Below are 22,040 nucleotides of genomic sequence, written 5' to 3'. Positions count from 1 at the left end.
ATTTTTTCACGTGTGTTGTTACGGCTTTTCTCAAGGCCGGAAATCCCTGTATAACACCGCAGTTTATGTGATAACATGTGTTCTTTGATTAATTCTTAAACGATAACAACTGTTTTTTTTATTTCCCCATTTAGACTGTTCTAAATTGACGGACAGTAGAATTACAACTTGTGTTTTCAATAATTAGTCCTGATGGGATTTCTGTAATGTGACGATTTTGATGCTAGTCTAGAAATATAATTATGTATCGGTGATATTCGTGCAAAGAAGTTATGCAAAGCTCTAAGTAGTAAATTAGTATGGCACTGATACATGAAAAGAGCAGTATGGATAATTACGATGTCGATAAATTAACCCAACAGAGAACAAAGGGGTGGAAATGTGGATCACGCTTTGAGAATGTAATTGTCTGCACTGCTGCTTTTTTTAAAATATTGCAAAGGCTAAAGAGTTCAAGCAGAGGTATTTCCCTAGACTACTAGGCCATATGCAAGGAAAGGATTTGTTGGTAAAGAGGAAAATAATTGAGAAAGTATATCATTACTAGCAAAATGTCTCTGCTTACCTAGAAAGCTAAAAAATTTGTTTAATTGATTTCGTGAATATGTTTCTTCTTCCAATTTAACTGTGAATCAACGATAAGAACAAGTAATTTTCTTCTCAGAGGGCACGGTAACGAATTCTGTTATCTGATTGGTTCTTAGCGCGGTCCGTATTTTCCTATCTCTACCCACGGGCACGTTAATGCTTCCGTGAGTCACCGAGTACATCCCCAGCTTCTTTGCCATTTTTCATAAATATATCTCGTTTTCCGGCCGGGCAGTATTTTTAAGAAAAGATGTCGGTCACTACCTCAAGCCGATAAATGACTTATTAATCCTCTCTTTTCCCTTTCTCAAATCGCTTTGGTTGAGACAGAAATATTGGTTTCGAAACGAATTTGTATAAGCAAAAGTGTAATCAAATTGGTTGACAAGCGACAAGCGGCCTAAAAACCGTCTGTAATCAATTTTAATCCTTCACAAAAAGTACCCAGAAAGTTAAAAAGTGGGGTATTTGGTTACAGTTGAATTAATCGATGGAATTTCATTATTTTAATATCTGAGTCTCCCACAAAGACGTTCTCGGTGAGTCTTTCCAACTCCGTTCAATTTAGATATTTGTACCATAAATTGCATGACAGAAACCGAAGGAATTCATTGAGAAAAAGCCACATTGAATCCCCTCATCCGAATTTTAGTTTTTGTGGAGGAAAGACCAGATTTACACACGCCATTGCAGTAAACAAACGAGCAAATTCTCACAACTTCAAAATAAAAAAATTGAATTACTTACAATTAATTTTCGTGCCATTTACTGAACAGAGGTAAATCTTTGAACATTGATTAGTCGTCGATGAAAGTGAACATTACTTTCTGTAAGATCATTGACTTTTTTTTAAGAAAACATCATCGTGACAGTCCTTGCCAAACTAGTTCCGTTATTTTTTCAAAAGTATACTTGCGCTTTTTCTTCTTACGCGCTCTCTAATTGACAGGTGTTAGATTGTAACAGATACTTGTAAAAATAATGTTTTAAAGTTTGTTGAAGCCTTATCGTTAGGCAAATGAAAATGTTACGTGAAGCCTCTCTCTTTAATTTGTATTACCTCTATGTTGACTGCTATTTACTTGCTCAAAAACTGTTCAGTTTATGGAAGATCTCGCCGTAATTACAGCCCTAAATCAATTCAAATAAATTCGGGTTCTTTTGGAAAGATACTGGTAGAATACTGGTTACGGTGGGGTCGAAGGTGGGGCAACTGATAGTTCAGTTCAGATCCTGGTTTGTTCCTCTCTGAAAAAGTCTGTCCATCATTCACAACCGCTGACAGTTCTTTGCAGCTGCTTCACCCGATGAAGTGCGTGAAGTAACTAAGTTTGGTAATTCAGATGACTGTTCTTCTTCCCTTCAGCTTTCTGTTAAGCCTGGCATACATTATATACATGTTAACATATTTCGTTACATTTTGCACAGAACCAATCCAGGACAGATAAGTTTTGCTCCTCCATCAAAGAGACAAGGCCACAGATAACACGTAATTTCTTCCTGTGATGTATCGCCCTTGGCTTTCTTATGAATGTGGTGATCGAAAATGGAGGAATTGTATTCCAGTCGCAAGGGTGGCCGCTGTGTAACCATTCTCCATGCTAAACGTAAGCATGCCTCTATGTAGCCACTCCTAATGAGTTCTGTTAGTACTTCTTGAGTAGGTGCGAGTGTGAATGATGAATTCTCTTTATACCACTCATTCCATATTTTCCAGGCGTGTTCACGTACGTCCTAAATCGAAGAGAGAAGAAAGGGTAGAATAAAGGAGCTGTTGCATTGAAGATATGCATGCAAACAACCATTCATTTCTAATAAGAACAAATGTTTGGTAACCATATTATTTGCAGTTAGAGATAGCCCCAGTTAAAAGTATTTCCTATTTTGCCGAAAAAAAATCCTCACAGCCATGTTTTGAGTTCTTACAAGCTTCTCCACGCTTACACTAGTTACATTATTGCATCTTACAGCACACGATAAATAAAGAATACGTGGGCGCGCTTTAATATGGAATTTTTCTTCGAGTGTTCAACTCGATAGCTCACGAGTTAGGGAAGCGAACGAGTGAGATGTCGAGTGGAACACGACAAGAGAAATTCCATATCTACAAGCAACCATGAATTATTTTGTTTATCATATGAACACAATAGCCCTTTACCGGCAATAAAAGTCAACTTTATTAATGAATGAAAATAAAAGGCTCGACAAAAACAAAAAATGGAAAATGGGCCTAATTTTCAATATAAAAAATTCTCAGTTAATGAATTAGTCCTTAACGACAGATGAAACCTTTCAGGTACACGGCTAAAATCGGCCCGTAGCAAATCTTTCAGTTAGTGATTTTCGCTTGCTCCGATATCCTCTCCGATGCGTCGAGTGGAAAGACACAGCAGTGATAGTTCACAGTTCCTGAGAATTCGACTGTCGTTCATTCACAAAACGCAGCCCCTTGAGTAGTTTAATATCTAATTGTCATTTAAAAAGATTGCAGGTTTTCATCAGCCACAATTTGGCCGAATTGCACGGAACATGTCACCTTCCAATCTTGTTTTTAGACTGAAAAGCTACCAGCAAAAGTATAAAAGGGGCAAGTTTCTAAAAAATTGTGGCGCTGCGTCAGTGGAGGAGTATAACGAGATAATTTGGTTTTTATCAACTGAGTTAATAGTGTAAATTGGCCATCGTTAAGAGTTTCTATGCGCACAAATCTTAGAAACTCTCTACGGTGGCCAATTTATATTATCAACATCGTTTGTGAAGTCTGTAGGTTTGACTTTTTGACATCGTAAGCTTTCCTTATGTTAAGCACAAAGTAGAAAAATATCTACCTGAGTTGAAACTCGATCAAAGACGCCTACAATTGTAGTAGAAACCTGGCTTTAGAAATTTCAACTACCCCTCTCCTCTCCTAGCTACACGAAAGGCCATATTCTATTCTCTTTCTTTCTTTTGACTCCACATAGTCTCAAAATGTAAAAGGGTTAGTGTTTCAACTTCTCGAAAACAAATTAAAGTGTGTCCGTCTTTGTTCTATAGATGGAATACATGTTTGCGCACCCTGAGTGTGCTTTGTTAGCCTGCAGTGAGCGTATCATGCTTTTGAGCATGCAAGCGAAAGTAGCAAAAGCTAATGTAACAAAGTAAGGTAGGGTTTAAAGTGGCAATATATTTACGTTTCGCGTAGTTTCTATCTAAATTGGCTCGGTACTGACCAGAAATTGTCAAAGGCGTCACGGAAATGTGTTTTCCTCAAAAACACCATTGTCAATAGCATGGGTTACAAAGAACATCTATGGTCTATTTTGTGCACAGTACTGTTTCTCTCTATCAGTAGTGTTCAATGTTATTTCAATAATACGGAAGTCTCCTCATTCCCATCTAAATCACTTAACTGATCTTTAAAAGGTGAACTAAAGAAAACGCAGATATAAAAAATCATAGGAAACAAACTTACATTTTCTAGGCATTTAAGGTTGCATATATGAGCAGATTCTTTCAACGAGTTCAGCAGGGCATCGATGACGTCAGTCGATTCCTCTGACTTGTCACAAACATCGATGGTAATTGGATTGAAAACAAAATTGTCATCCTTGAAATGAAAACACAATTGGTCAAATTATACCCTTTCCATCTCTTGACAATCTGTTATAATATTAAGCGGTATTCTTTCTTCGGCTATAATTTTCTTGCGATGACCAGAGCAGTAGCTGTTTATGGACCACGCGTCGTGGCCTTGAGTTTGGTCATCAATTTGATTTTAAACCGATGGCATGCACAACATTGTCGAATTTCTGGTACATTTGAAGACAATTTCAAAAGTTAGGTTTAGGCGCTTGAATTTCATAAGAATGATCTCCTGAGTCACCTTTCAATCACTCCTATTAGGCTGATTAGGAAAAAAAAACCAAAGCTACCTCCCTAAAGGAATTAAATCCTTTTCTAAAGAAAAATCGATACAACTTTTTAATCAACACACGGAATAGGTTAAGGATTACGTTTGGTAAATAGATTTATCACAGCAGAAAGAAACTATACAGAGACAACTGTTAAGCCACTAATAAGAGAATGTCGACTTAGAGACTAAACAGTTACTTTTTCTTCCATACCATCCTAGTGAGATTATAATTTTGACCAACTTCCGGAGCCTTCAAAATCAGCTTTTTAGTCGACACTTTGAATAAATCGAGTACGGCTTCCTTCACATTCTTAGTGACCTCATATGCAGCCTGTAATAAGTATTGAAAATAAATTCCTCTCTGTCAATTATAATGCAATCGATTACAGTGACAGTGCAATGTGACCATGTAGCTTTGCACTAATTATCCCGGCTGAACCAACATCATATGGACTTGATTACAATGGGCCCTGCAAAATCTTTAACAGGGACATAAAGATAAAGTAAGGAATCGAAAGTATCGAATTCAAGCTGGAGAAAGTCAAGGTCACTTTTACATGAGCTTGCAAAGAGTCTCCGAGTCTTACGTCACCGGGCCTCGTAGCATGGCAAAATCGTATTTATTTGACTGGGCGGGAAAATGTCATCGTTACTTTAGCGGCTCACCATACTGCATCTGCATCTGCAACCTACTACCACCATTAAATCATTTTCTTACTCAAAATCGTCGTCGCAAACATCATCACTCCTAAACTCGTTGTTTTTCTTTGATTAAAAAATTTATACCAACAACTAAAAATGTGAACGTTATGCACAATCATACTTACACTTACCACTAATATCGTGCACACTATTCTTGGATAATAGATATGAACGTCTTTTTTCTCTTCTGATCCATATATAGACTGAATTACGTCTCGGGCATCTTCTCTTGAACCATCAAAAAATTCCTTGAAATCCCTTTCCACGTCAGACGGCCGGTTTGATGCAAGAACATTCTCCACACTTCTCTGATCTTGATTTACTCGTTTTTCACACAAACTAGCAAGCCTAAAAGAGAGAGAAAACAGTCCAGTTTAAACATTGTGCGATTTCTGGAGCGTGTACTTTTCGTCGAAATTTGTTGTAATAAACATTTATACTGTTGAGAAAATATCGGAAACCAAGCGATCCATTAAGATCAATGATCATTTCAGGCGCATCTTTCCCAGTATCATATATTGCATAACTTGACCTATCGCAAAAAGTTTTACATCAGCGAAATAGGACGACGACGATATCTTAAAGTTTTTGCAGCAAAGCCGTGTGATTGCAGGGCTGGACGGTTTTTTTCCGGACCGGGTCACGTCAACCCGTCAGGCCGTGCGTTTTGCGCATGGTTTACGGGTCATATGATAAATAGTTGTAGGGGCCTACTCTTACCATGATCTGAAACTTTGAGAATTTTTCCAAATTTCACCCGCTGTAAATCACAAAATGACGATTTCCCAAAGTAAACGTGTATTTTCATGCGGACAATTGACTTACTGGGAGTTTCCGTTGAAATAGATTTTGGAATAGGAATGCCTTGTCGAAGCGTTTTTGGAAGATAGTGCTAAATCATGCTCGTGTTTGGCGTCAGTCATTATGCCATATATGAAGTTTGTACATTGCACATGTAAAGATGACAAACTGCTATTAATAAACTGTCTATAATACCTGGACTTGTACCGCTGGACCTCGTGTATAAGAGTTTTGACTTCTTTCTCTCTGTGAGACAATCTTGATACAATGTTCGTAGTCAGTTAGTGCCTTTCAGTCAAAGAAGATGGAAACAGGACCACCCACACCCGGTCAATCAGACTGCACCAAAGATTGTCAATTTCATGTTCAAACCTTTTACCATTTGATCATGAGTATTTCGCAAACGCGTTGAGTGACATAGGGCACGTCTTTGAGTATGGGTAACAACCTTAACAAGCAATTGAGTACTTCTATTCTACATTTAAGAGTATTGAAAAGCTTTATGAGGTGTGGGGCACTTAGTTCATGTGAGGAACCCTTATTTACTGTCATCCAAAAGACATAATATATTAAAAATCATACAAGTTGCCGTCTGCGGGTTATTCAATTTTTGAAACATCACATGATACCTATTACATCAACAAAGTGACTCTACCTTTCCTTGGTTTTGCTTATTTCCGTTTCTTTTAGGGTCAAGTCACTTTTATAAGTTACTTCTTGGCGTTGAAAACTGAAATACCCGAAAATTGGGCCAAAATTGCTGGATTAGCGTGTTGCAACATGTGAATGTAAAAAAAAATTACAAGTGCAGATAGTGATATACTAACGCATAATTTAATAAAAAAAGGTGAGGTTATAGATCCTTTAATGTCAATTTCCAATATATATCTTTCACTATATCATGTTTCTATGAAGCAAAGAAGTAAGTCGCCTACTTTTACCACCTAGCCTGGTACAATATGATGCAAAAAGGAAAAAAAACATCAAAAGTAACTAACATAAGCTAAAACAAACAGCCACGCACTCCTAAACAATGTATTATTGAACTTATGTTACCTCTATTTCATCCAAACTGTTGAGCATAAATACAACGTAACTAATCTAAAATAATTGAGTACTCATTTTCTTACCTCTCAATGTAATGACGCAATTCCATGTCCTTTTTCTTCACATCAGCACTTAACTTCTCGTTCCTGTTTGAAAATTAACATATAATGTATTCTTTTACACTCGTTCAAGCTCGTTCAGGTTATATCTATAAAAATTAAAAGAAAATATCAGCGACAAACTCGGCTGGCTTTCCTTTGTGTGCCTCTACTTATACTTACCACATGTTGACGTCATTTATAATCTATTATAGAACAGACGCACAGCAACACGAAATCTTGTTTTAAAAATATAACCACAACGTACAATAGCCATATCGTTCACTATCGTGAAGCAAACAAAACCGCGCGCAAATGTAACACTTAAAAACTGAATCTATGCGAACAAAAAATTACAGTTATGTTGCATCTGAGTATTCAGCTCAACGCCTCTTTGGTTTTAGAGAATTAGTTGTCTTGGTCGAGTCTAGAATCTTAAAACACTCAGTTGAAGAACATAAAAAGAACTAAAGAGCCTGTTATCATGAGAACATTTGCCCGAATATTCCTCCACCCAACAGAAATAATGACAAGATGTCTCACCAAAGTAACGGGATATACATCCCGTACAAGTAAATTGATAAAGGCATCCGAAGTTGGAATTGGATCTCTCACTAATGCCCTATTATACCTAGTTATTTATCGTTGTACTTGTGCGGAATGTAAATCCCGTGTTACATTTGCGCGCGTATTGTTTACTTCAACATTGTGGCGATACTGATTTCAAATATTGTTTTCGTATCAAACTTGACATCGTATCTACATGTAACTGCATGTAACGTGTAAAAACAAAGTCAACGGCTCAACACATTTAACTGAAGATGACATGAGGTCATGCTGAAACATGTTTTTCCTCTTAAATCTGAAATTTATCTGGATCATATTGCTATCACAAGGCTATGGAAGTATTACACAAGTCTTCGTTTATCATTTTCGCAATATAATCAACTAAGTGGTGCCACTCGTATCAGACGAACCTCGCTCCTAGAGTTCTCATCTTTGTTTCTTTGTCTCTCAACTCATCAACATAATGTTTTTTCGCCCTTTCTCGTTCTAATTTCTCTGAACGAAGTCTGCAATAAAACAGAAAATCTCAGTATTGCTTGGAAACACCGCATTGATAAAACTTCTGAAAGAAAATTATTAAAGAATTTTCTTCTTGAGCTTGTCATTATCGGTCTTTTCCTTAGCTCCACTGGACAAAATTTTTTCTCTTCTGCAAACTGAAATAAGGTGACCCTTGTTGTTATTAAATAGTTGTTATAGTACACACGCTCTCATTGGTTGGCTAACCAGTTTAGAAGAGAGTATGTAAACACAAATGAATGAAGGGGGTAAGTTTCTGAAGAAACTGTGGTGCTGCGTCGGTGGGAGAGTATAACAGGTAATTTAGTGTTAACAACTGAGTTGAAAACGTAAATTGGTCACCGTAAAGAGTTTAAAGGCTGACATTTCGAGCGTTAGCCCTTCGTCAGAGCGATTGTACGTAAACACAGTTGTGACGTCACGCTTTTTTGTTTTCCGCCACAATTTGAAAACATTTCAAACCCAAAGCGCTCAAATAGTTTCACAAAATAGTTTCGGGTACACGTAACAAATATTACAGATGGAGAAAATTTTTCCAAATTTTGATATGGAGTTTAGCTATCTCCTCCACCTGAGCCCAACGAAAAAAGGCGAAGAAGAAGAAGAAGAACTTCAGCGCCTTGCCTGCGTTGATTGATCGTAGCTGGACGACGTCGTCGAGACAGCTCAAGCAAAGATGTCAAAATATGCAAAAAATGCGCAAATAAAGTTCCCTATTAATTAACTAATATGTGTCCAAAAGCAAAATGAGGAAATAATTATCCATGAATTTCTACTTGTCTTGCAAACCATTGGTCGCGACTAAAACTAGGAAAAAAAAATTGGAAAACCCCTTTCTTTTTTAGTAAAGCACTGCGCTTTGCTGAATGCTGATTTTCTATCATGTTTACTTTCTCTTCGTCGCCGTGGGGTTTCTCGGATGTTCAATTGCCGGACTCAATGTAACAATTTTTTTCTCTAATCGTTGATAGCCTGTAACTATCCAGATGGACGGTTGCGATACTAAACATTTTATTCTACACGAAAAATTAACCCAACAGCAGAATTCGTTGACTGATAGAGTCATACGCAGTAGCCTTTTTCAACATTGTGCAACTAATATCACTTTGTAAGGGAGCAATCATTGGTTATCGCCTGGAGGGAGGGGGTTGGATGATTTTTCTGGCAGATTACATGGTTTTCTGGCGGAAAGAGGGAGAAGGATCGGTTGTCGCCAAGAGAGTATAAAGGTTGGCATCAGGTTAATTTTACCGTGATTCAACCAAACTTCTCCAAATCCCTCACCCCCTCACCCCCTCCCCTCCCAGGTGTTAAATAAATAGAGAATAATACATGGGCGCGCGTAGGTTCCAGGCGTATTCACATACGTCCTAAATCGAAGAGATCAGAAAGGGTAGAATAAAGGAGCTGTTGCATTGAAGATATGCATGCAAACAATCATTCATTTCTAAGAAGAACAAATGTTCGATAACCATATTATTTTCAGTTGAAGATAGCCCCAGTTAAAAGTATTTCCTATTTTGCCAAAAAAATCCCCACAGCCGTGTTTTGAGTTCTTGCAAGCTTCTCCACGCTTACACTAGTTACATTTATGCATCTTACAGATGCAAAAATGCTGCGCTCACTCGTGAGCTGTCGAGTTACACACGAGAAGAGAAATTCCATATCTACAAGCAGCCATGTATCATTTTGTTTATCATATAAACATAATAGCCCTTTACTCACAAGAAAAGCCGACTTCATCGATGAATGAAAATAAATGAATCGACAATCCCCAAATAACAATCGTAAAGTGCGTTGGCGCTAACTCTTAAGATGGAAAAATGCGTTGAATCATGATTACAAAAACAACAATGGTCGTAATTTTTAATTTACCAAATTCTCTATCATTGACTTTGTCCTTGCCGACAGAAGAAGTCTTTCAGGTACATGGCCAAAATCGGTCAGTAGCAAATCTTCTAGTTGTCTATTTTCATTCTCAGCCGAAAGAAATGCCGACACCAAAGCCACTGAATACGTAACTTTCGGTTTTTCCTTTAGTATATTGGTTTTCTTCTCCTTCTAGGAAAGTTTGAACCTTGCTGTCTGTCAGCGATACGGAATTTTTAGTGTTTTAGCCGCCATAATTCAAGAAGGTTCCGACAAACAACTTGTATTGAGAATCGTGAAAACCTTGCCGTTCATTCATCAACCTGACCGAGTGACGCCAAAGGCGAGTGACGTGTCAGCAGCTGATTGGCTATATCAACACACGTGAAAAAATGCGACATTTTTCACGTGTGTTGTTACGGCTTTTCTCAGGGCCGGAAATCCTTATGTGATAATGACCGATATCTAAAAGAGTAAGTAACTTCAAAGAAAAGTCATACGTTTTTTCACATTCCGCAAGTTCTTTCTCCAGGCGCTGCTTTTGCTCCTTGAAGACATCCTCCTTGGAAGCAAGTTCTTTATCAAGCTCTGAAACTCTTTAAATAGAACAAAACGTCACGGTAAGAGCTTTTCCACTACGGAACTGAGCAATAGTTTATCTACTCCTAAAAATGTAACTGCCACATAGCATTTACGCTGCCTTTCCTTCCTCCACAATCTTAATCAAATGCTTTATAGTATCCGACTATACCTGGCCTCCAGTTCATGCCGCCCCGTTAGTTGGGCTTCAAATGTTTTCTTGTGTTCTTCCTTTGAGAGTCTTATCTCTTTTTTCTGTTCTTTCACTCTGAAAGAAAATATCAGAAATTGGTTGGGCACTCGAAGTACCTCAATTTTTAATGTGTTTATTACATTTTGGATACAGAGTCGACCTATTTAATCATTATATCACGGCCGAAATCGAGAGGAGGAGATAATGCTAATTTAGGGAATAATACAAAGAAGTACGTGGTGCAAACACGAGTGCAAATTATAAATAGCGCCCCACGGGCTCGTGCAATTTTGTTGTATTTGATAATTTACTCGTGCTTGTTAACACTAAATGTCACTCATTTATCAACATTTATATGTGTATCCATTTCATTTTCAGGTAATGTCTATATGATTTTTTTAATCAAAACATATACATGTTACGAAAATGCCAAGACATAAACTATTTAACAATATCATCTTACACATTGTCGAATTCTACTTACATGTTCTCTTTCTCAGCCAATTTTTGCGTGATTTTTTCTTTTTCTTTGTCATATTCCTCCTGCTTTGAATCCAGTTTTCTTTCAAGCTCTTCAATTCTACAAGACGCGTCACGAAATTTATCAGTGTCTCAATAGGAATATTTTGTTGTAGGGCGTTTTTAGCTATTTAGCAGTTCTTCAAATTTTTTCAATTTGTTCCTCTTGAGGATTCAAAATATAAATAATCTTAAAAAAAATTATGGATAATTTTTTAAAAATGATTGAATTTGATACTAAATTACTGGTAGATTAAACAAGTGCCAGATAATTCGCTACAAACTAGGCAGGCAAAACCGGGTCCCTTGGCGACCTGCCGAACAAAGCTAAGTAGTTAATAATTTTTTTTTTTTTAACTCATTCCTTTCAACAGTTAACAACTATTACTTTGTAACTAATAGTGACTTGTAGGTGGAAAAAACCAGGCCAACCTTTCTTGCTTGGCCATTAACTCTTTGTGCGTTGTTCTTGATTTTGCTTTGAGGTCTTTGTATTTGCTTGTAAAATAGTTTGCATCGCCCTGGTTCCTGATAAAAGTAAAAATGAATACAAAGATGAATTAAAGTACTTTAGGTTTTCACAGTACCACTTATTCAGGGCAGCTCTACATGCAGGGCAGCATTTTTAAAATAATTAGTCCATTATTTATTGTAAATGTTATTATTTTGGTAATTGATATCAACCGGGGTCGCATATTGATTCCACTTTTCTTCTCTCTGTCTGCTTACACGTCTAACAGTCCGGCCGTTTGACCAGGTGTGTTGATATGTTTGTATCTATCGACAGTCTTTAACTGATTGATTCACCTATCGGTTCATTCGCAAACTCAATGATTTACTCATTCCCTCACTTTCTTCTATTCAAGCTCCTTTAAAAAGTTGCGTAAGCCTTTTTATTTCAGAGGTAACGAGATTTACCACGAAGATCACGATGAAGAAAAAAATTTGCATAGAGTAAAGACGTAGCTAGTAAAGAGAGCCAACGAAAAAAGTTTCACTAATAATGAAAGAATTTACTGATAAAGAAAACCGCGCCCTTGAAACGATACCTGAGGATAGTTTGCTTCTGATTGCTCTGTAGAAGAATTCATTTAAGAATAAGATGAAAGAGAAAACACCCTCCAAAAACTGAACGGAATGTTAGATTGCAAGAAATATTTCCGACTGAAAACAAAGGACGAAGACAGAAAAATGGAAGATATTCCTAAATATTCCGCTGTTGAGCTGAATGAAATATAGGGCATTTATTATCTTCCCCTGCACTAAAGATGGCAGCTTCGAATGACACCTGAAGAAAAAGGCCTATTATACAAGGATAATAAACGAATCGGCCTTTAAGAAAATCAGAAAAGAATTTTCAAGATTATTTTGAGTGGTTAAGAATATATGAAAGTCATATATTTGAACTGCGGATAAAGACGTTAATGAAAGTGATCCTCGCAGTAATGTGCACTACTTAGGCAGTAGTGAAAATAAGGCCTGAAAAAAATTCAGGCCTGCACGGGATTTAAACCCATGACCTCTGCGATACCGGTGCAGCGCTCTACCAATTGAGCTAACAAGCCAACTGGGAGCTGGTCATGAAGTTGGTTCTAAATAAACCCGTGAAGTAATGAATAAATGCCTAAGTAGTGCACATTACTGCGAGGATCACTTTCATTAACGTCTTTATCCGCAGTTCAAATATATGACTTTCATATATTCTTAACCATTTATTCATTACTTCACGGGTTTATTTAGAACCAACTTCATGACCATATTGCTATAAAATTAATTTGTCAGTACCAAACACTGAGTGACAAAGAAATCTCAGTCGCATTCCAGAATGGAAAATGTTCTCTACGACTTTTAGTTACTTGTTGATACGTTTACCGGGCGTGATAGAAAAATTAAAAGAAGATAATTACATGAAATAATCATTATCCCATTTTCCCTGCCTCCAAAACTGACCGAATAACGGGAAACACGATTCGATTAAATTCTGAAATATTCATTGGCACTTTTTTACTATTCTTATTTATCTACTAATTTATTTATTCATGAATTTGACATATACTCACTTATTGGTATGGAATAGCAGATTTATTTCTCTAAATTTAACCACAGATACAAACCTCTTTCTTTCTTTCAGCATTTCTAAGTTATTTTCATTCTGTTTAATTTTAGTTTGGAGGTCTTCTATTTTCTGATTGGCGTCTTTTAACTCCTCTGTTAATGAAATTATTCTAAAAAAGGAAAGAACTGTCTTCATAACACTAAGCGGACCTTAGCGGTTAAGTTTTAAAAGTAATGTTATCAGCAAAAGGCACTCAGTTTCCTGATAGCCAAAATCTAAATAAAACCTTAAAATAGAGAGAAATGAAATTAGAAGATCCTCGCAGCTAAGAACACTACTGAAACTAGTAGTTGTAAGTAGGACCTGAAAAAAATTTTCAGGCCCGTACGGGATTTGAACCCATGACCTCTGCGATACCGGTGCAGTGCTCTACCAATTGAGCTAACAAGCCAACTGGGAGCTGGTCAATGAATTGGGTACAAATAAACATCCGAGTGAATGAAGAATTAGATATATGAAAATATGGAGGTCTTTGTAAAATGTATGGAGAAAATAGAAGACCTCCAAATATGTGAATTTTCATATATCTAATTCTTCATAGAGAGAAATGTTTTCTTTACAGTTAATGGCAACATATATTTTCACAATAGATCAAAAGCAACCAAAGTTAGAAGGGAAAGACTGGCAACCAAGAGCGCTTTTAAGCTCTCTGTGAATATTGGGTAAGATGATCTCAATCCTGAACTAGGTCACCGAATCTTTTTGTGTATATCGTAGCCAGCAAAGGTTTGAATTTATCTAACCTCGGCATCCGCCCTTCTGAACTGTGGGTGGCCATCACAACATGAAATTCTGGTAGGAAGGGAAAATGGAACTTACCTCTTCTCCATTTCATCTTGTTGTGTCATCCATGTTTCCGGTTCCTCTCTGCGTTTTCCTACCTTCCCCGAATTATCACTGTATAGATAGATACATGTACACTAACAGATTATTTTCGATCGTCACTCTCATCGGTCAAAAGCTAGGCAAACCCTCAACTGCATCGAGTTTACATAACTTTCTCCAATTCTCTAGCCCCCAACACTTCTCGTGTTTTAGTAAGGCTACGTGAACACGGTAAATGTCCTCTTTTGCTTGAATGTACACGAGATTTCAAAAACGTTGACCCTTAATAACTGTTTACAATGAATGATGAGACCCTACGGATTTCTGCTTACAGATACACATGATAATCTCATCCCTGAACAAATACCCCATTGCATGTTACAATATGGTTACTGAAGCATGCATTTAGACAATCTTGAAGAAATAAGTCAGGCCACAGACACGAATGATAAGAAAACCATCATCCCTCCCGCCCTCCTTGCCAGATAAAAGAAACAATGGAAAAAATTAGCAACTATCCCCTTCCAAACAAAGTTGCACAACCTTTGCGGGGGGGGAAGGGGGTTGAGGCACAAGGAACACGATGAACAATTAAAATACAACGTTGAAAGTTTAAAAGCTGAAAATTACGATGCAATCATCAAAGCCTTTAATTCAAATATAAAATGAAGGCCAAATAATGCCGTAACTCCTCCCATACATTCATGCTGACAAGCAATCATTGACTTGTTTGGAAATTAGTTATCACTGTATTTACGGTCACTTTGTCGATTAAAAATACAAAGTTGGAAATATTTTGCCCTATTTGAGTGTCTTGGAAAAGGAAAAAAATTTACATAGTTCCCAAAGAGAAATTAATGCAAACCTGCATGTCAAGCGATTTGGAAAATTATTTTGGTTTTAAAGTGAACGAATTTCGGAAGCTTAAGTACCCTTCAAAACAGCAAGGCTGTTTTCTTGACAATTTTTAAGAACAAGTTTCTGTAAGAATCAAACATCTTGGGAAATAAACATTTTCAAACCCCCTTCAAATTTTGCATGCAGTTAGACACTCAGGGGTATGCACAAAAATGCCACTTTTAAAGGTCGCAGCACTCTTGTTGCCATGGTAACAACGGCTGCTTGTTCGAGGCCTGGGGCCTCATTTTCATACAAAAACGTCGCAAAAAAAGAGTGAAATGTTTATTTCTCTATCTCAAGCTAAATACAATATTACAAATTGGTACTTCTACCATACATAGTAACATCATTCGTCTTTATACTGATATATTCAATTTTCCCTGGGAGTGAATGTGAACACACCAATAGATTCTTCATCTCAGTACAGTTTCGGTCATTTTTGTTGTCGGGTAAAACAGGGAAAACGTTTATCTGAATTTCTCCAAAAGTACACCGATTCTGGAACTGAACTACCCACCTAGCTGGTTAAAATATTCTAGTTTTTAAATATGTAAAAATCTCTGCAGGCCTGTCTCTACTTTCCATAGGGGCAATTCGCGAACGAAGCTCAAAAATCAGATATTGCATAATTTGGCGATATTTACATCTAATGTTGTCAACAAAAATGTTTCAGAAAAATGAAACATGCAAGGCTTTGAAAGAATGTTATCTTATGAGCAATATCCCGAAGAGAATTCTCGCCTCTGGTCGTCATCTTTTAAAAAAAATTGATCAACCTTCATGGACTACAAACATATACCTCAAATCGTATGTATATCATCTAGATTCTGAGCGCTGCACCTTCTTTCATGGGAATTTAAGCGATCGGAAGTCCTCTGAGATACACTGTTATACTTGTATGTCATTTAAAACATGTTGAAGTCGATTGATCTACACGAAACTATCCTCACACCGGTCATTTGTCATAAACATGTACGTTGTCACGATGGCGTGACGCTGTATTTCTCCGTGAAGTTTCCATCGGTTGCTCCAAAGAAGACGAGAAATGGATATTTTTCATAAATGTCAGAAGATTTCCGCGCATTCTGAAGTAAAAACAACCAAAAAAAAAGGGGGAAACCTCGATTGAACGCTCGTAAACACCTAGAATCTGAGAGCAGAAATCGCAACTTGTCAGCGGCAGTAGTACATGTAAAACCCAGTCGCCGCAATAGCAGAAAAAAGCTAAATTTTTGGAAATTGATTGTAATGAAATCCCTGTTCCATTTGCTGTACTGCAGGGATACTGAGTAGTTCAAAATCTCCACTTTGTGATGATTTTGGCACGAGTCGCACAAATTGCAGAGTGCTGCAACCTTTAAAAATGGCATTTTGTGCATAACCCCTGAATGCCTACCTGCATGCACTGCAGGGGGGTTGAAAATGTTCATTTCCCAAGATGTTTGATTCTTACAGAGACTTGTTCTCAGGAGGCGCTGAATCGCTGACAAGGTTTGAAAATTTTAAAAACGTCGATACTTCGCTAAGAGAAGGCCGTTAGTGAACTACTTTCGAAACTGTAGTTTAAATTTTCAAGAGCTTTATTGTTTTCGAGAAAGTTAGGGCGAAACGAAAATTTGCGATTTCCCTCATTAATTATGTCAAAATATTCTCGAAAATGTATCACTTCCTCTTGGCTTGTATTGAAAGAATTTGAAATTTGAAACTTTAGATCAAGAGAACAGCTCTTCGTCTTTCTGTCAGTAAGTACAGTTTTAAGTTTTGATATAGTTTAGATCTTCCCTTGGCCTTTTGTAAAATGTTATTGTGAGTGCTTTCGAAATAAATTTTAACTTCAACAGAGTAAGACTGATCTTGGTATGTGTGATTTCGAATGGAAATAAATGGTGTGGGAAACTGTTATTTTACTACTGCCAAATATGAAAAAAGCAAATTAAGCTTGCCTTCACAAAACTGCGCATTTTAGATCTCGTTGCATTGATTTGCATAACTAAGCATCAAAGGAAATGTGAGGTGTTGAGGAGATGTATGGAAAGAGAACAACTTGAAGCATGACAAGCATTGTTTTACTCTGGTCGAAGATATTTAATTTGTACTATCCTTTTCATTTTTTCTACTTTAGGGAAGGTTACCATTATTCCAATCATAACATTTTCATTCCGAGATTAATTACCTCAAAAGTTTGTCTGTGAGAGTTTGCTTGTAAAAGTTTCAAGGTTTGGGCAATATCTTCCAAATACTGTCATTCACTCTTATTCATAATTTCTTTCTGAAATCATTAATATCTCCCTGAGAAGTATTTTCTTCCCACATTATTCAAGATTAACAATGTCCCACGCCAAACAAAGCTCAAGTTTCAACTGAAATCTAGCTTCTATGAACAATGTCATGCAACACCATTAGACTGAAAATAACATGATAGTATTCTCCTCTCAAAATTAAATTTGTTTAAAAATCGCAAACAGCCCTTTCACCCATTAAAAATGCTTAGGGATATTTGCTTTAATGCAGAAGCTTTCAGCTAGTTACCTCTGTTTGTGCTAAACAGTGGAACCCATGATGCAAGTCTGCGCTCAGTACTGGAATTTCGTTTCTCAGCCGGAAGAGCATAGTGTCAGATATCCGCCTTTGTCGGAAAAGATCTCTTTATAAGTGTGTTGAATAAGAATGTCATTTTGCAGTTTTGCTTCCCCTGTCGGTGGAGCTTGTGGTCCAGGAATTGAAAATCTAAACGATGTCCAATTTGTTGACTTGAAAATTTGTAGTCGGGAGGTGAACTGAAGTTTTGTAAAATCCAGTAACCATCACTGAGAATATCGACAGCGAGAGAAATTTGCTACCTGCCTGTACAGGTAAGTGGTGGACTACCATAGCTCCCCTCGATTGTAACCTGTGTTTTTGCGTTTTTTCTGCATGCCATACTTAAACCTCTCCTTGCAAAATTGTAAAGCATCAGGTATTTTCGTCGCACGAGAGTGACAGGTGCACATGACTGTATGCTCCTAGCGCAGAGATAGCTGCGGTAATCGCTGGAGAAATGGCAAGACGAGATGCGCTATGACAACAGAAGTTGCGGGCAACATATCAGCAAGAAACGTGGGAGATCGCAAGATAGATAGCCAACGGTCCTGCTTCATTTTTAAATAAATCGGAATGCTTGTGCCATTATTAAAACTCAATTTAATTATCTCAACTTAAGAGATGTTTCCTATAAAATGGTGTAAAAATACCTTTGTATTTTGTTTTAACACGTGCCAAGACAAGACGCATAAACGTTTTAGGCGCTCTTTAGAATGAGTAGTTACCTTTCGGGTCACAGCAAGAGGTTGCTGGAAACAGTAAACTGAATAACGTCAGTTTTTTCTGCTGGGAGAGTGAAGGTCTGGCAAGTCTTTGACGTTGGTCCCGGAAAGAATATTTGTGGGGAAGGAGCAAATGGTAACCATGATATTGTTGCAGAATCATGTACCATTCCTTTCACTAGTTTGAGGACACTAATAACGTATTCAGCTAAGGTCTCTCGCGTTTTGGTTTCAGTAGAAAAGTGCAAACATTACATGCTTGTGACTTGGTTATTTTATCGTATCCAATTTGGTAGATTTTTCGTATTGATTATCATTCTCAGACTATTGTTATTGTAATTTTTGTTTCCTTCCAGAATCCTAATACCGAACGATTGCAATCGGTTTCTCTCCTACAGATTTTTCTAAGAATTAGCCCCGCAAGATTAATTCGAACAAAAACTTACACTTCCCTCGTATCAGCATTATCTTCATCTATTTATGATCACACCGCGGCGAAAAAGTGCTGATCTCTCCCCATAGTCTTTTTTTCGGAAATCGAAACAACCTTTCGCCACATATTTTCTTGCTAGAAACTTTCAATATTCGCCCTATGCCGATCCCAGAAATCTTTGCGCGAATGCAAGGATCTGACTTCTGGCAACACATTCGTTCATTGTTGTTTTCCAAAACACGCACAATAGCATTTTTGAAAAGCCGGCTAGACATCTAAATTATCAAATAACGTAATACTTTTTACACTAACAGAAAGACGAAGAGTTCTGCTCTTTTCCAACATCTATTTCGTTTCTTCGCGTTGAAAAAGTCTTTGATTACAAGCTTAAAGAAAGTGATCAATTTTCGAGCATTATTTTTGCATAATTAATAAGATAAATCGCAAGTTTTCGTTTTTCCCAAATTTCTCAAAAAAAAATTAAGATTCCTTGAAACCTTAAATTGAATTTTCGACAATAGTATCCCAAAAGCCTCCTTTCGGCAAGGTATCGCGATTTTCGAATTTTCGAGCCTTGCCAGCGATTCTCGATATTTACACTCGGGGCCTCTAACGTGTAAACAAGTTCGGATATTTCGTGGACTAGAAAACCGACATACTTTTTAAAGTCGCTCAAATTTCCCAAACAAACCCTTGTTGCTTACACCTGAGAAGTCTGAAAGGAGCCACTCAGAGGAAACGCGTCGAAAATTTTTTAACTGCCGAGCATTTAATTCATTAGGACAATGCTCGGTTACCAGACGGTTAGCGATAACAATTTGAATACGTGTTGTACTTGATCACTGAGGAACATTTCTTATCGGACTAGATTCTGAAATTCTGACCCCCTTTCTTGTCACTAAATGGAGACTTCTGTCTGGAGTGTGTAGCAAGTGCTAAGATACAGTGTCAAGAAAGATGGTGTGACTGCAAAGCGAGAAACTTAACAGTAGAGTGGTTGGATGATAACTTTGACTGTTATTTGCACCTTTAAACGACTAATTTACATACCCAGTGTTATCGGCTGAGACAGTTCTGGTATTTTGTGTTGAGTGCGCTTCAAGTTCGTGGACTTGTTTGCGAATCAATTCTGGCAAAATCGTCAAGATATCTCGATTTTCCGTGAGCAGCAAATTCAGGGATTGCAGAAATTTCGTTACTTCTGCGATCTCAACCTCCTTAACGCCTTGATTCTCACTCTGTTGTGTTTCCGCCATTGTTACTTACACTACAAACTTAACGCACCTTCTGCAAAACCAAACCTACCATTTTCACGTTTCATTTTTGTGATTTCGGACGAAAGATTCACTGCTCACTACAACTTCCGTATCTTTCCTGGAAAGACCGGAAATAACAGGAAAGAGTCATATGACATGATCTAAGAATATTAGCTGTCAACATGACAATAACCACCAAATGCAGCCTATTATACACCCGCCACTCGAATTTTGAACGACAAGTCTAAAACTGAATCTGTCTTATAAGTTCATGACGAACATTAAAACTATACAACATGGATAGGAATTCTGTTCACGACATGCTATCGAAACCCAATGTTACACGTGAAATCCAACCTGATAGACCATGACCTTTAGCTTCAATTCCTAGAAATCCGATCAGGAACTATCCGATCAGGATAGTTAAAAATTACTTTAAGTGTACCTCCGCAATAATGGTAAGGATTTATATAAAGGGGATCCTTTTAAATGGTTGGGAAACTCAGCGTAAGTCAAGAGGCGTTTAGTATCTTCTATTTCCGTTTCCGTAACAGTTACAACCCTCACGTAAGTGATTTCATATTTTATCTCATCTCACCTTTGTTATTGTATATTTATTAGCCATCGCGTATTCGTTATGCACTTGACTTTTTTTTCTTAAATTTCTAGAATAATCATTTATTCCTATCTCTTTTTGAAAAGTCCGTAAACGATTATAACTAACGTGGAGATTGGTGCAGAAATTCTTACATTGTTGAAACAGGAAGACGACAAGGCGACCAATTCCGAGAAAAACTTCGTGAAGGAAAAGGAAATGTCAAAGACGCATCCAAAACAGTCACTAGCATGTGACAGTCTGCAGTCTTTCCCTACCCCTACCCCTACACAGTTCGAAAAGCCGCACAACTCTCGAACAAAAGTTGATCTTTCAGATCGGCACTCTTAATCCACACGGTATCAAATAACCTTTCTCATTCCACTTATTTTTCTCGCATTTTTTTTTGTCACGGTGTTCCCACCTACAGCGTAACTCCATCTTTATCACATTTGTTCTATTTGCTCTCACACAGGGCTTTACGTAGGATTTACAAACTGTTTACGGTGGCCATGTTAAATCGATTAAACCGAATTATCTTGTTATACCCCAACAATGCAGAACCACAGTTTTATTCGAAACTTAGCCCTCTCAATTATTAACAGTCATGTTTATGCCTGTCTCATTGTAATAACATCCTCCATGAGAATATCAACAGTTAATATTCTCCTGTATCCTTGAGCATGCTTCAGGTTCGGAGAAATAACAATATCTTAAATTACGGTTATAAAACTGTTTTAACGCAAATAAGCAAATGAAATGCCTGACGATATGCTATAGATATTTGGAAATAACTAGATCCAGTGTCTTAAATTTTTGGTTGATTATAGCAGATACTGTTTTACGAGCGGAATTCTTACCTTTCGTTTAAGCCAAAAGGTGGAAACGAAAACGCCGCGGCTTTTCCGGTCTCTTTTGTGATCAGTAGTTTCCCCGAGTCAAATGGAAAATTTATTTCGACCACTATACAAATTTTTAAGAGGATTCTTTCGTGGTGGCCTCTAAACGGATGTTAATAAAAGGAGGAATGTGAAATGTAGAGTGGAGATTGGGAAGTGGGAAAAGGGAATGAGGAATGGAGAATGGAGAAAAGAGAATGGAGATTGGAGAATAAAGAATGGACGATGGACAATGAAGAATTACGAGTGAAGAATGGAGAATGGAGAATGGAGAACGGCTAATGATGAAATTGAAAATGGGAAATTAACCTTTTTTTGAAACTTTATGTTTATTATG

General features: G+C 37.3%; 1 protein-coding gene across 2 annotated transcripts; it reads right to left on the bottom strand.

The window, feature by feature from the left end:
* Positions 1-276: 276 nt before the first annotated feature.
* Positions 277-20,312, bottom strand: LOC131768689 (golgin subfamily A member 6-like protein 26). 2 transcript variants are annotated; one of them, XM_066158600.1, is made up of 15 exons: positions 20,004-20,312; positions 14,313-14,390; positions 13,492-13,602; positions 11,810-11,905; positions 11,343-11,438; positions 10,838-10,933; positions 10,587-10,682; positions 8,109-8,204; positions 7,117-7,179; positions 6,642-6,716; positions 6,182-6,244; positions 5,317-5,533; positions 4,695-4,814; positions 4,043-4,177; positions 277-2,322 (listed from the first exon to the last, which is right to left on the bottom strand). In XM_066158600.1, the coding sequence occupies exons 1-15, from the start codon at positions 20,207-20,209 to the stop codon at positions 2,002-2,004; spliced, it is 1,869 nt and encodes a 622-aa protein (XP_066014697.1). In that variant the 5' UTR covers positions 20,210-20,312; the 3' UTR covers positions 277-2,001. The 2 variants fall into 2 exon arrangements, with proteins under 2 accessions (XP_066014697.1, XP_066014698.1); XM_066158601.1 differs by lacking the exon at positions 13,492-13,602.
* Positions 20,313-22,040: the final 1,728 nt, after the last annotated feature.

Source organism: Pocillopora verrucosa, chromosome 11, assembly GCF_036669915.1.
Source record: "Pocillopora verrucosa isolate sample1 chromosome 11, ASM3666991v2, whole genome shotgun sequence".
Classification (NCBI taxonomy): domain Eukaryota; kingdom Metazoa; phylum Cnidaria; class Anthozoa; order Scleractinia; family Pocilloporidae; genus Pocillopora; species Pocillopora verrucosa.
The sequence above is the reverse complement of the archived record's forward strand: the minus strand, read 5'-3'. Positions and strand labels throughout refer to the sequence as shown.

Coding starts and splice junctions, on each gene's coding strand:
- LOC131768689 (XM_066158600.1), bottom strand. CDS start 20,209: ATGGCGGAAACACAACAGAGTGAGAATCAAGGCGTTAAGGAGGTTGAG. Junction 11,906..13,491: donor ATGCTGAAAGAAAGAAAGAG/GTTTGTATCTGT, acceptor TACTTTTATCAG/GAACCAGGGCGATGCAAACT. Junction 8,205..10,586: donor CTTGCGGAATGTGAAAAAAC/GTATGACTTTTC, acceptor GTTTTATTGCAG/ACTTCGTTCAGAGAAATTAG.